Source organism: Gekko japonicus, unplaced genomic scaffold (assembly GCF_001447785.1).
Source record: "Gekko japonicus isolate JY-2015 unplaced genomic scaffold, Gekko_japonicus_V1.1 scaffold54, whole genome shotgun sequence".
In the NCBI taxonomy this organism is placed as follows: domain Eukaryota; kingdom Metazoa; phylum Chordata; class Lepidosauria; order Squamata; family Gekkonidae; genus Gekko; species Gekko japonicus.
Window position 1 is genome coordinate 1,035,772 of NW_015167058.1, and position 12,086 is coordinate 1,047,857.

Here is a 12,086-nt window from a genome sequence, read left to right on the forward strand (position 1 = left end):
GGTGGGGGTGGCAGAGAAAGAAAGAAACTTTAACTTTAAATATGTTCTCAAAGCCCCTTTAAATCCCTTCTCCAAGCCAAGCCAGCTGGTGCGGGGGCGTGGGGGGGGGTTTGGAGAACACATTTAAAGGTAAAGCTGCATTCTTTCCATCTCTCCTTTCCTTCTTTCCCTCCCCATTTATTTGCTTTCTTTTTTTCTCTTCCCCCTCTCTTTCTCTCTTTCTTTTCATCTCTCTCTCTCAGGCAAATAAATATCATTAGCAAACTAATAAATATCATTGGACAAAAAAGAATCATTATCAATATGTGTTTTTATCCCTTCTGTTTTTGTTTTTGGCAGTCTCATTTAATGTTAATATAAAGCAAATTTGCATATTTTCCAGTAAAAACGTGTGTAATATTTGTTCATCTCTTGTGGCTCTCAAACATCTGACATTTATTCTATGTGGCTCTTATGTTAAGTAAGTTTGGCCACCCCTGCGGTACAGCCTCAAATAAATCCAAAATTTGAAGGCTTCCATGCTAGCTAAATTCACTACTTTTGGAGCTCTGAAGTTCTGGGTTTATTTTTCTGTGATATGTCTAATTCATGAGCAGAAGACTAAAACAAGTGTGTGCATAGTATAGATAAAACGCAATATAGTGTTAGGTGAATGACTCATTTTCCTGAGATCTGTTTATTTTTAAAACCTTAAAATATATGCATAACACTAGAAAATGCTCAGAAGTGTGCAGGTAAAGCTTTCTTAAATCTCAGAAGCATCACAGAAAGAAAAGAGGGTCTAAATACGATTTTTGCTATTCAGTGCCCTGCGTTTCTGTTTGCTTCTCTCTGCAGTTTGGTCCCAGGGTATAGTTAGCGGATATTACAGTGTTGGCTTGAATCTAAACAGGCCTGTGTCTGACCATTGCTTGGATTGAAGGACCTCCTGGGGAATCCTAGGTAATGACAGAAGAAAGGTGGGATATAAATGTAATAAACAGGACTAGTTGAACTAGGATAAATTATTTAAACCTTGAAGAATACATTATGCAAAATAAGAACTAATGAAAATTTGCTTAATTTGACTTTGATTTACGCAAGCCACAGAATTCAGCGTTTCTTGTTTTAGAATTTGAATTACAGAACATTACCTATGTTTAGCTTACAGTATGCATAGCCACATCTTAAACCAATTCCTTTTCTTCATCATTCCCATCAGGCCTGAAGCTACAGTGGGGCATTTGGGGCCCCTGCCCCACAAATAGCCATGCCAGAAACCTTGTTTTTTGGGGGTGTTTTTCAGTCCAGTCCTGCTGTATACCACCTAGGTCATGGTGAGTCTTTCAAAAGCATTCCCATGAGACTTTGGGAAACAGGCTCGGAGCCTCCCCCTTTAAAGACAGGTATTCAGATTAATTTAATTAACTATAATTTAACTGCACCTTAAAAATTTAAATCCCCCCCCCAAAAAAAAAAAATCCTGGCTACGGGCCTGATTCCCATACTGGAAAGGCTTGCAAAGGGCTGGCCTTCCTCAAAGCATTGTGTGGCTGACTATAAGCACACTGCAGTCAGTTTGTTAAGGCTTACAGTGATTTTAAAAAATCCACTTTAGGGTAAGATTCAGTTAAAGCTAATGTCCAATCAAGAGATTAGTGTGATAGTACTGGCAAGAAACCTCTGGAATAAGGGATTATTTACTGGGAATCCTTTTGGTCCTTCAGGAGGTTATTTGCTTATGAGATGTAGCACTCCCGTACTCTTCAGCAAGATTGTCTGTGTACTCTTAACAAAAGTACCTGTCAGCTGCAACGTAAAAGGGCTATTTCTCTCACAAATAAATTTCCTAAACAGATGTTTTGTCTCAGTATAGATGATAAGCACACATGTAACTATCTCCAATTGATTAGTGTGTATTATACTACTATATGAATGGTAAGAAGCATGCATACATGTGGGAGGGGGGAGATATGAAGGTATACAAAAATCGCTACAGGAAATTTATTATACAAACGTGGTATCTGTGTAGTTTCTAGAAATTTAGTTTTGTTTGTTTACCCTAAAAAGTATGCAGGCTGGGATGGCGCTCTAAAATGAGCTTTTGGAGCCTGAGAATGCAGTTCATGGAGGGATTGCTCCGACAGCACTCTTTTGTACTTTATAGTAGCGCCCAGTGGTGTGGTCATTGGATGCCTTATGTTTCTGAAAAGCAAACACAAGTTGTGGCCTTAAAGCCAAGGTAGTCTTTGACCAGTGCAGAGGCTGCGCTCCAAGTGATGTAAGATCATTCAAAAAGGCTGCTCCCTTTTTTATATCATCTCAGATCATTTTGAGAATACAAATGTGCTTGGAACCATTATTTAAACACAGAATTTGCAGTTGAAATATTTTTGTGTCAGTAACTTTTCCCCCTAACCTTATACACTTTATTCAGTGTATAATGGCATTTGTCTGTTTGTTCTCTTCATTACTGAATTTATGTTGCTTTCTTTAGGTTGGTTTGCTGGACCTTGAACTGAATCAACTGACCAAAGCACTGTTCTTGGCTCTAGTTGCACTTTCAATTGTTATGGTAACCTTGCAAGGGTTTGTGGGTCCATGGTACCGCAACCTTTTTCGGTTTCTCCTCCTTTTTTCCTACATAATCCCTATCAGGTATGTATGAGAATGAGAGAAAAACACAGATGTCTAATTTCACTGAATGTGGCTTTTTTGAAATGTAACTTTAGTTCTCATTGTGAAGGAAATTGATCTTATCAGGAAGCTGTGGTAGGAGAAGGTGCCAACAAATCTGCTGATTCCGAAGGGATCACTTTACAAAAGAGTAGTACTTTTTGGTATAATGTTAATCTTGCTGGAATAATCAGTTTATCTAATCCTTTCACTTGTATTAATGTATTTAACAGGGTTCTCTCTTTGGATAGCAGAAAATATTGTTTCTGAGATGTATATTTGAAAGGATTGTTTGATTTACCTTGGAATTTATAATGATTTCTATACCTCTAGCAAAAGCATTAGGCATCAAAACAGCTCATTGGATTATAGTCCTTCATTGTAGTTTTGCAGTGTTAGGCTCTTCTGGAGACCACAAAGAAAAATATCTTCAAAATATTTTTTTTTATTAAGCATTTGTTTCTGACTCAAACCCTTCAGGTCATTGTTGTGATCTCATAATTTTAAAATAGGTGCTTGATTATTTATAGTTCAGACACACCAAGTTATGGTTTGGTGCTTGTGAACAATCTTGGAATAGCCCTCAAGGACACCCCTCCCTCCTCCCCTTGCATACCACCAGAGAATTAGTAACTTTCTGGTTTGTGGAAAACCGTGTTTTTTTCTTACATCTGAATCAACAAGTAGTGTTGTTATTGTCCTGTAAACTAGGATTGCAAACAGGGTTTCACACATGGGTTGCAAACCATAATTTCCTGTTTCAGACATTGATTTGTGTTGGAAGAGAAGAAATAAGCAAGTTCTTGGTGTGTGAGTAAAGCCTGAAGTTCTTTACAGGCTTATTCACCTAGCATCGGAAGGGTTTAGTGTAACATCTGAAACTAGTCAGTATTTCTCTCTGATTACATAAAGATAAATGATGATTCTGTTTGTTGAATACCCGATAGTGTAGCAGATGCAAGTAGCACAACTGATGCAAACAAACAAAAACTACATCAGTTCTCCTGAATATAGCAGTTAACTTTGAAAGCTGTAACTGGCCAGACCAGAATGTAGGTAGCCTATTCAGGCCTGCATTGATTAGTACAAAGAATACTTTTGTGTCTGTAGCTCTTGACTGAGGTAGCAGCCTCCTTGGCTTTACTGAAATCATTCTTTTGCCAAATCTGCCTCTCTTCTTTCTTTTATATTTAGCAGATATAAAAATTGGCCTGAAAACTAAATGTACCCTAAAGGCTCAGAAAATAGAAGACACAAAGAGAATCTGGAGGGGGCTTAATTTGACTGAAGGATCACAATGGATTTGCTCAGTACTTGCTTTCAGTGCCAGGGTTTAGCTCTCATATGCATGAAGGGAATGCCATTTAAAGTGAGTGTCTTTGAGCATGTGCCTTTCCCTCCTCTCTGTTTAATAACTAGACCCCATGCATGTGGAATGGAGACTAAAGCCTACTAGGCCAGTGGATTCAAATTCCAGGCAATTTTGAGCTCCGCCAAATTTCATTTTAGAATTTAATTGCAGTGCAGCCCACATTCTATAGAAATCACTAGTAAGATTTCTTTAATGTATAATAGTTTTGAATGTTTCAAGTCTAACTTGTCCATTTTGAAGAATGAGAGGGATGGCAGTGCTGTCAGGTAGATGTACAGAGACAGTAGCTGGATTTCACAGTTCTCCAAACGTATTTATTTTGTTCATGTGAATCACTGCATGGTAACCCCCCCCCTCCAGATATACTGTCAGTCATTATGGTTCCCTTCTTTTTAGGGCACATTTTGTATTTTGCTTTTAAAAGAAGAAGGTGCTGTTTGAGTCGCAACGGACTCATGGCGACCCCATTCACGAGGCATTCCAGGCAAGAGGCAAGGAGAGGTGGTTTGCCATGGCCTTCCTCCGTGTAGCTTCCCCAGTCTTCCTTGGCAGCCTCCCATACAAATACTAACGGTGGCTGACACTGCTTAGCTGTCAGGCTCAATGCTCCCTCTAAGCTGTGGAGTCTTGTGAGCAAAAATTCCACTTTGTGAGCCACTGGCATGAAAGCTGTGAGCAAGCCATTTGGCTGCTGCATCAATTAGTCTGCTCTGGAGCCCTCCTTCCTGAGCTGAGACAAAAATGTGTGAGCCGGAGGCTTAAAAACAGTGAGCTCACTCACGCTAACTCAGCTTAGAGGGAACACTGGTCAGGCTCTGATGAGCTCACACTAAGCCAGGCTATTCAGGCTTTAAAAAAACCTGGAGAGGTGGTTTGCCATGGCCTTCCTCCGTGTAGCTTCCCCAGTCTTCCTTGGCAGCCTCCCATACAAATACTAACGGTGGCCGACACTGCTTAGCTTTCAGGCTCTGATGAGCTCACACTAAGCCAGGCTATTCAGGCTTTAAAAAAACCTGATAGATAAATATCACTTTTCCAACATATATAGGATGTGGAAGTGGCATATAAATGTGTGCCACAAAAAATGCAGTGCAGATGCTTGTTAAAGACTCTTCTGAAAAAAGAGACTTTTTAAATCTCATTGGGTTGGTTCCTTTAACTGTTTTGCTAACAGCAGCACCTAATGCTGGCAGAAGGAGCCTTGTACAGTCAAACAGTGCAGTTTTTTCCCCATCAGCTCAGTGTTTGTTGTGCTGAAGAAATGATCCACTATTAGCAGAATGGAATTGTGAGATTCTGTGTGTGGTGGGGGTAAGGGATCTGCAATTTCTTTGTCCATTTGCAGTATATCCAGGAGATCCAGAAGGTTTTTCTCCAGTGGTCCAGGGCAGGGCAGTTTGAACATCTGGGAGAAGCTCCTCCCTGGAGGCAGGCAGGGTCGCTGAACTTTGCGATTCCTAGGGAGGAGGGGCTTCTCTCCTGGGCCCCAGTCTTGTCCCTGCCTGCAGGGCAGTTAGGTATTACTGACTGCGCTTTCTCGAGCACCATGATTCCAAAGAGCTTTTTTCTTTTAATTTCTATTTCTCTTTCTTGATCAGCCCTCCCTTCCTTTCTTCTCCCCTTCTTTTCATGGCAGTAGCTAGGGGTTTCCTGAGAGGTTTTTTTGCTGTTTCTTAGAGGGTATGAAGGCTGTCGGCTCCTCCATTTGGATGCCTGTTTGGAAGTAGGGAAGAACAGGGGAGCCAACGTGGTTGCAAAGGGGCCTAGGAGCGGGGATCGCTGCAGCAGGAACCCACCACCACTGCTCCAAAGGACAGTTCAGCCTCAGGATCTCTCGCCTTTGGGCTAGGAGCTTCCCCAGTCACTGTTGCATTCCACAGCGCATTGGCAGCTGCCACTAAGGGAGTGCTCCTGTTTCCCACCGCAGCCATCAGGAGCTCATCGAGCTGGCTGGGTGCAGTAAGCCACAGCGATTCACTGACTGCTCAGTCCTCCAGCCATCCTCCTGAACCTTGGTGAGGCAAGGGGGCACCTTCTTTAGAAGCCACAGGGTGGGTTTTTAATTTGTTCCCCTCACCCAAAAAAAGGGCAGCATATGGCAGCCTGAGTGGGTCTTTCTGTGTCTGCGCCTCAAGAAGGGTTGGCATCCTGTCTTGAGCTTCCCTCCTTGCCCTCGTCTGCTTCTGCACAGGGTTTCCTGCATGGATCAAAACTGATGGGAATCCCTAAACAAGATCTTTCAGGGGATAATGCACAGGCCAACCTCCTAGCTTCGATTAAGGGTAAAATGCATAAAGAGATCAGAGCAGCCTTATCCAAAGCTATTCCAAGCCAAAGAGATCTCTCTAGGTCTTCTAGCAGATTCTGGCATCACTCGCCCTCCCATCTAGGGACCGGTAGAAGGGAAGAGAGTAGAAATCCTTCCTCCCCCTGTTCCAAAAGCCACAAAGTAGCCCACTCTGAAAGACATCCCAGTAGAACTCTGTCCTCGATTAGACCATGATTTCAAAGAATCTGATTCCTCTGACTCCTCTTCTTTAAAAGAAGAGGGAGAACTATCAGATGAGGAAGACTCCTTAATTACCACTGTGCAGACCCGCCTTTTCCCACAGGAGGTCTTCTCTAAGCTCCTTCCTAAGGTTCTCCATATCCTGGAAATTTCTTACAACAATGAGGCAGAAGTGCCTGATTGAACATACCAGCCAGTTCAGCCAGAGCTACTCTCTAGAATTCAGCACCGCCAACCCCATCAGATTCATACAAGTCCCAGTGAATCGTTGCCCAAGGAAGCACCTTCTTCTCCTCCAGGCCATACGCTTTGTACTGGATATTGGGGTGATAGAAAACCCAAAAGGCATCGGGGGGTCTACTCAGTGTTCTTCATAGTTAAAAAAAAAAAACAGGGACATGAGGGCCATTTTAGATTTGAAATGGTTAAACCAAAGAATTGGAAAGAAAAAGTCCTAGATGGAAACCCTCAGATCCATAGGCTCATTGATTCAGAAGGGGGGACTTTCTGGCCTCAATAGATCTGTCAGAGGCCTATTTACATACCCCAATTTGAGAATCCCATCTCCCATATCAAGAATTCCTACGTTTCTCCTACAGCGGGCTCCATTTCCAATACCAGGCTCTCCCCTTAAGTCTCAACATGGCACCAGGAGTGTTCACCAAGGTCCTAGTCTCGCTGGTGCCACATCTGAGGACACAGGGCATTTCCATCTTCCCAATAGCTGGACAACCTTTTAATCAGATCATTCTCTTACGATCAGGGAATTGCAGACATGGAACGAACTGTCTCTTGCCTGCAAGATCATGGGTTTGTCATCAACAGGGAAAGGAGTTGTTTGGCTACAGCTCAGAGGGTTCTTCACCTGGGATTCACCATAGACACCGTTCAAGACAACGTTTTTTGTTTGTTTTTTAATCTCAGGAAAGACAGGAGGAGATTCTGACATTGATACAGGAGCTCACCCGACATTCCCAAGCAGAGATAATGACCCCGGCAACGCTTTTGGGGATGTTGGTGTCATGTCAAGAAGTTGTTCCATGGGTCAGGTTTCATGCTCGCCCCCTCCAAAGTTTCTTCCTCCCCTTTCAGGGTGCATAATAGCCAACAGACAGTTCCAGCTAGTCAAGATCCCAGAAACTCTGATTCAGTAGCTCCAGTGGTGGATCACCCCACCCAGATTTCTGGAGGGAGCCCCACTCCGGTAACTGAAGACACTAATGATCACTTAGAACTCCAGCCTCAGCAGTTGGGGGGGCCATTCCCAGGGGAAGATGGCACAAGGAACCTGGTCCCAGGAACAGTCTACTCAAAGCATAACTGGGCCTCCTGGCCTTCCAGGATCTCCTAGCCGGGCAGGATGGAGAATATAACCACCAAGTCCTACATCAACCATCAGGGGGGGGGGTTCATGAAATCCAAATCACTGCATGTGGAGGTAAAACTGATTCTGCAGTGGGCAGAGAATCATCTGTGGTCACTCAAGGCTGTCCATGTGGTAGGGATGAATAATACCCTCGTGGACTGGCTCAGTCCAAGATCTCTCAACCAATCAGAATGGATGCTGAACAGGGAAACCTTCCAGCAGATTTGTGACAAATTTGGCAAAGTGGAGGTGGACCTCTTCACCACAGAACACAACCATCAAAATTTAAGCACTAGGACCCTGAAAGGGCAGGTGGTGGCCATCTCCACAATAAGGGGCACTAAGAAGGGGCAGAGTTTCTCTCTTCACCCTCATGTTAGAAGGTTTCTTAGGGGTACATCTTTGATTAATTCCCCTTATGTTCACCAGTTCCCCTCCTAGAACCTAAAAATAGTAGTCAAAGCCCTCTTACAGGTTCTGTTCGAGCCTATGTCCATCTGCCCTCTCAAAGAGTTCACTTTTAAGACCATTTTTCTGGTAGGTATCACCTCAGCTAGGAGGGTCTCACAACTCAGAGCCCTCTCCTTGGACAAAGAGCTCTGCATTTTCCATAATGACAGGGTGATGCTCCTTCCTGATCCAGCCTTTGTCCCAAAGATTAATTCTTCCTTTTATAGGTCAGAAGAACTATTTCTCCCTTCCTTCTGCCCCAATCCTAAGCATACTCAGGGAAAGGAGTGGCACAATTCAGATGTCAAGATGGCCCTGAGTTTCTGCTTAGACAGAACTAAATCCTTTTGTAAAACTGACACCATGGTTGTTTCCTTTAGGAAATCTTCCATATGCCCTCCACCTCCAGTAGATGGGTCAGAGAGGTTGTATTATTCTGACATATAAATCCAGAGGACTACATCCTCCTTCAGGCATTACTGCCCATTCCCTCAAAGGGGTGGCATGATGCAATCCAGCTGCAAGATGAGTGTCTCTGTTATAAAGGGCAGAGAAAGGGGGAGACTATCTATGGAAGCAATGCATCATTTTATTCCTGACTTTGCCATCACTGCCCTGCCCCTGACTCTGAACTTTTGGACCATGTTTGGACTCTGACTTCTGGATTGGCCCATGAACCAGTTGTTACTGCCAAATGACCTACTCTGTGTTCGACCTGGGGCCTAGACTCTGACCACACTGCACCAGTTGTGCCTATGCCTCATCCTGCTCGCGTTCCAGCTCGGCTGGCCTGCCCTGTGCCTAGTGTGTTCTGGCACATTACCTCTAATGTTCTTTGCATTGCTAATACGCCATGAGCCTATTTTTCCCTTTCTGACATTTTTAAGCCACTTATTTCAAAATAGTTATCAATTCTTTTTCTTGGATGGCTCTTGAGCTGGATCAGATATGCTTTTATGGTCCTAAAGGCTTTCTCAGATCTTTCCTGACCTTGTGGGCCTCAGAGTTCTTCACCTTGTTCTCCCTCTGAGGTGGAGGACATCTCCATGAGTTATTCCCACCATTCCTTTAGGGAGGCAGGAAACACTGTTTCCCCCTTCCTCTTGGTGCCTTGGGAATAGCCCCGCTTTCAGTTTCTATTCCTGCCTCTTAGGGAGTAGCAGCTAGGGTCAAAGCTCTGCTTTGGTGACTAAATCTTTCCCACTCAGCTACATTCTTTTGCCTTTTTTCTCCTTATTTCTATTTATTTCTCTCCCTTTCTCTGCTCCTCGGCGAGAGTCAAGAGCAGCGAGGAAGCGGAGAGGACGACGAGTGCTGCTGCGTGCAGACAGATGGCGACGGCAGCAGAGCACTCCAACAGTTTCTCCTCAGCTGAGGACGAAACGTTTGCCGCAGCCGCGGCCATCAGTGGGGCCAACTCACCCTTCGGGCTTGCTTGTGCCACTCCAACGGACCCAGCAGAGGCGGCAGCGCGGAACACCCAGAAACACCATCGACCGCCTGAAGAAGCGGAGCCCGCCAAAATTGGCTGGACAACGATGAGCGGCAGCCATCATGGATCGGCGGCGTGGGTGTCCGGAGGCGGCAAAATTCCTCTGCTGGGAGATCACCACTGCTTGGGAGCCAGTAAGACCCCGTTACGTGTCTCCCCAGGCCAGACCCACTCCCCGGGGGGGGGAGTTCCTGTGGCTCCAGGAGCCGATTTGGTCTCATTTAATTTAATGAGATTTTTCAGGCAGGCCATGCAAGAGGAGATGTCCTCCTTTTGTAATACATTGGGCCTCTCTGGCCCGGCTGGTGCCCAGGTCTACCCACCTCAAGGTCCCTCTCTCTGGCCTACCAAGGCAGCTCAGAAGGCGCCCCCTAGTTCCCATAAAAGACCTAGAGGGGATCAGAGGGAAGAGGATGAGGATTCTTCTGTCTCCAACCTTGAGGACAGGGAGGAGGGCGGAGGGACCAGCCAAGCCCAGATTTAAGAGGACTCTCTGAATTTTTTCCTCCAGAGGAATTAGTGGAGAATGATGGTATCTGCCTATCCGTTCCAGGGAGATCGACTCTTTGGCGACACCCTTGACAGAATTCTTGTGGAAACGCGTGACAAGAAGAAGGCCATGCCGAAAAATTTTCACCAAACTGAACGACGGAATACGCATTCCTTTTGTTCCCAACACACCCTGTCCAGGTTCCGCCAAGACCAGAAGAAGAGCAATTGGAGTGCACCCAGGACCTTCAGCCATAGGGGAACGTTCAACTCTAAGTTCCACAAGCCTCCATTCAGCAGAGCTGACCGGGGGGACCGTGACCCCAAACCCAAGCAACAATGACTACCCGTCCCTTCCCGTGGGAGCACGCCTTCTGTCCTTCGCTGCAACCTGGACAGAATCACAAGTGGATATCTGGGCACAGGAGGTAGTATCCCACGGCTACACAATAGAATTCCGGCACCCCACCCCCCAGAAAGATTTCGATTCTTTTGTCTCCAACCTTGAGGACAGGGAGGAGGGCGGAGGGACCAGCCAAGCCCAGATTTAAGAGGACTCTCTGAATTTTTTCCTCCAGAGGAATTAGTGGAGAATGATGGTATCTGCCTATCCGTTCCAGGGAGATCGACTCTTTGGCGACACCCTTGACAGAATTCTTTTGGAAACGCGTGACAAGAAGAAGGCCATGCCGAAAAATTTTCACCAAACTGAACGACGGAATACGCATTCCTTTTGTTCCCAACACACCCTGTCCAGGTTCCGCCAAGACCAGAAGAAGAGCAATTGGAGTGCACCCAGGACCTTCAGCCATAGGGGAACGTTCAACTCTAAGTTCCACAAGCCTCCATTCAGCAGAGCTGACCGGGGGGACCGTGACCCCAAACCCAAGCAACAATGACTACCCGTCCCTTCCCGTGGGAGCACGCCTTCTGTCCTTCGCTGCAACCTGGACAGAATCACAAGTGGATATCTGGGCACAGGAGGTAGTATCCCACGGCTACACAATAGAATTCCGGCACCCCACCCCCCAGAAAGATTTCTGGTCTTGCCTGTCAGCAAGTCCATTGCCAGAAGAGCCTTAGTAGACAGGGCAGTCCAACATCTACTGACCATCCGGGCCATAGAGCCTGTTCCTCCGTCAGAACTAGGTCACGGGGTCTACTCGATTTTCTTTCCGGTCCCCAAGAGGAACGGTGACTGGAGGGCCATTTTGGATCTAAAATTCCTCAACAGGTTCATTCGGCTTCACCACTTTGAGACGCTCAAGTCTATCACAGAGACCTTGCTGCCAAGCGACTTCCTTTCATCCATAGACCTCACGGAGGCCTACCTCCATGTTCCCATCCATCAAACACACTAGAGATTCCTACGGTTCTGTGTGGGACGGCACCATTAAGGTTCATTCGGCTTCACCACTTTGAGACGCTCAAGTCTATCACAGAGACCTTGCTGCCAAGCGACTTCCTTTCATCCATAGACCTCACGGAGGCCTACCTCCATGTTCCCATCCATCAAACACACTAGAGATTCCTACGGTTCTGTGTGGGACGGCACCATTGTCAATATCGAGCACTGACATTCGGGCTTTCAACTGCACCCAGGCTGTTCTCCAAACTCCTCATCAATCCGGTTGTTCACCTCAGGAAACAGGGAGTTCACATTCACCCTGTTGGTGAGGGGCAACGATCTGAATTCGGCCATTCAAAACACCTCAAAGACAGTTCAGTGTCTACAAGAGCATGGCTTCATAGT

General features: G+C 45.6%; 1 protein-coding gene across 1 annotated transcript in view; it reads left to right on the forward strand.

The window, feature by feature from the left end:
* Positions 1 to 12,086, forward strand: part of ATP9B (ATPase, class II, type 9B) — a 247,304-nt gene that overhangs the window by 163,712 nt on the left and 71,506 nt on the right. Inside the window, exon 12 of the mRNA XM_015412490.1 lies at positions 2,477 to 2,637. Coding sequence (XP_015267976.1) covers positions 2,477 to 2,637 — 161 coding nt within the window. The remainder of the gene's footprint in view (positions 1 to 2,476; positions 2,638 to 12,086) is intronic.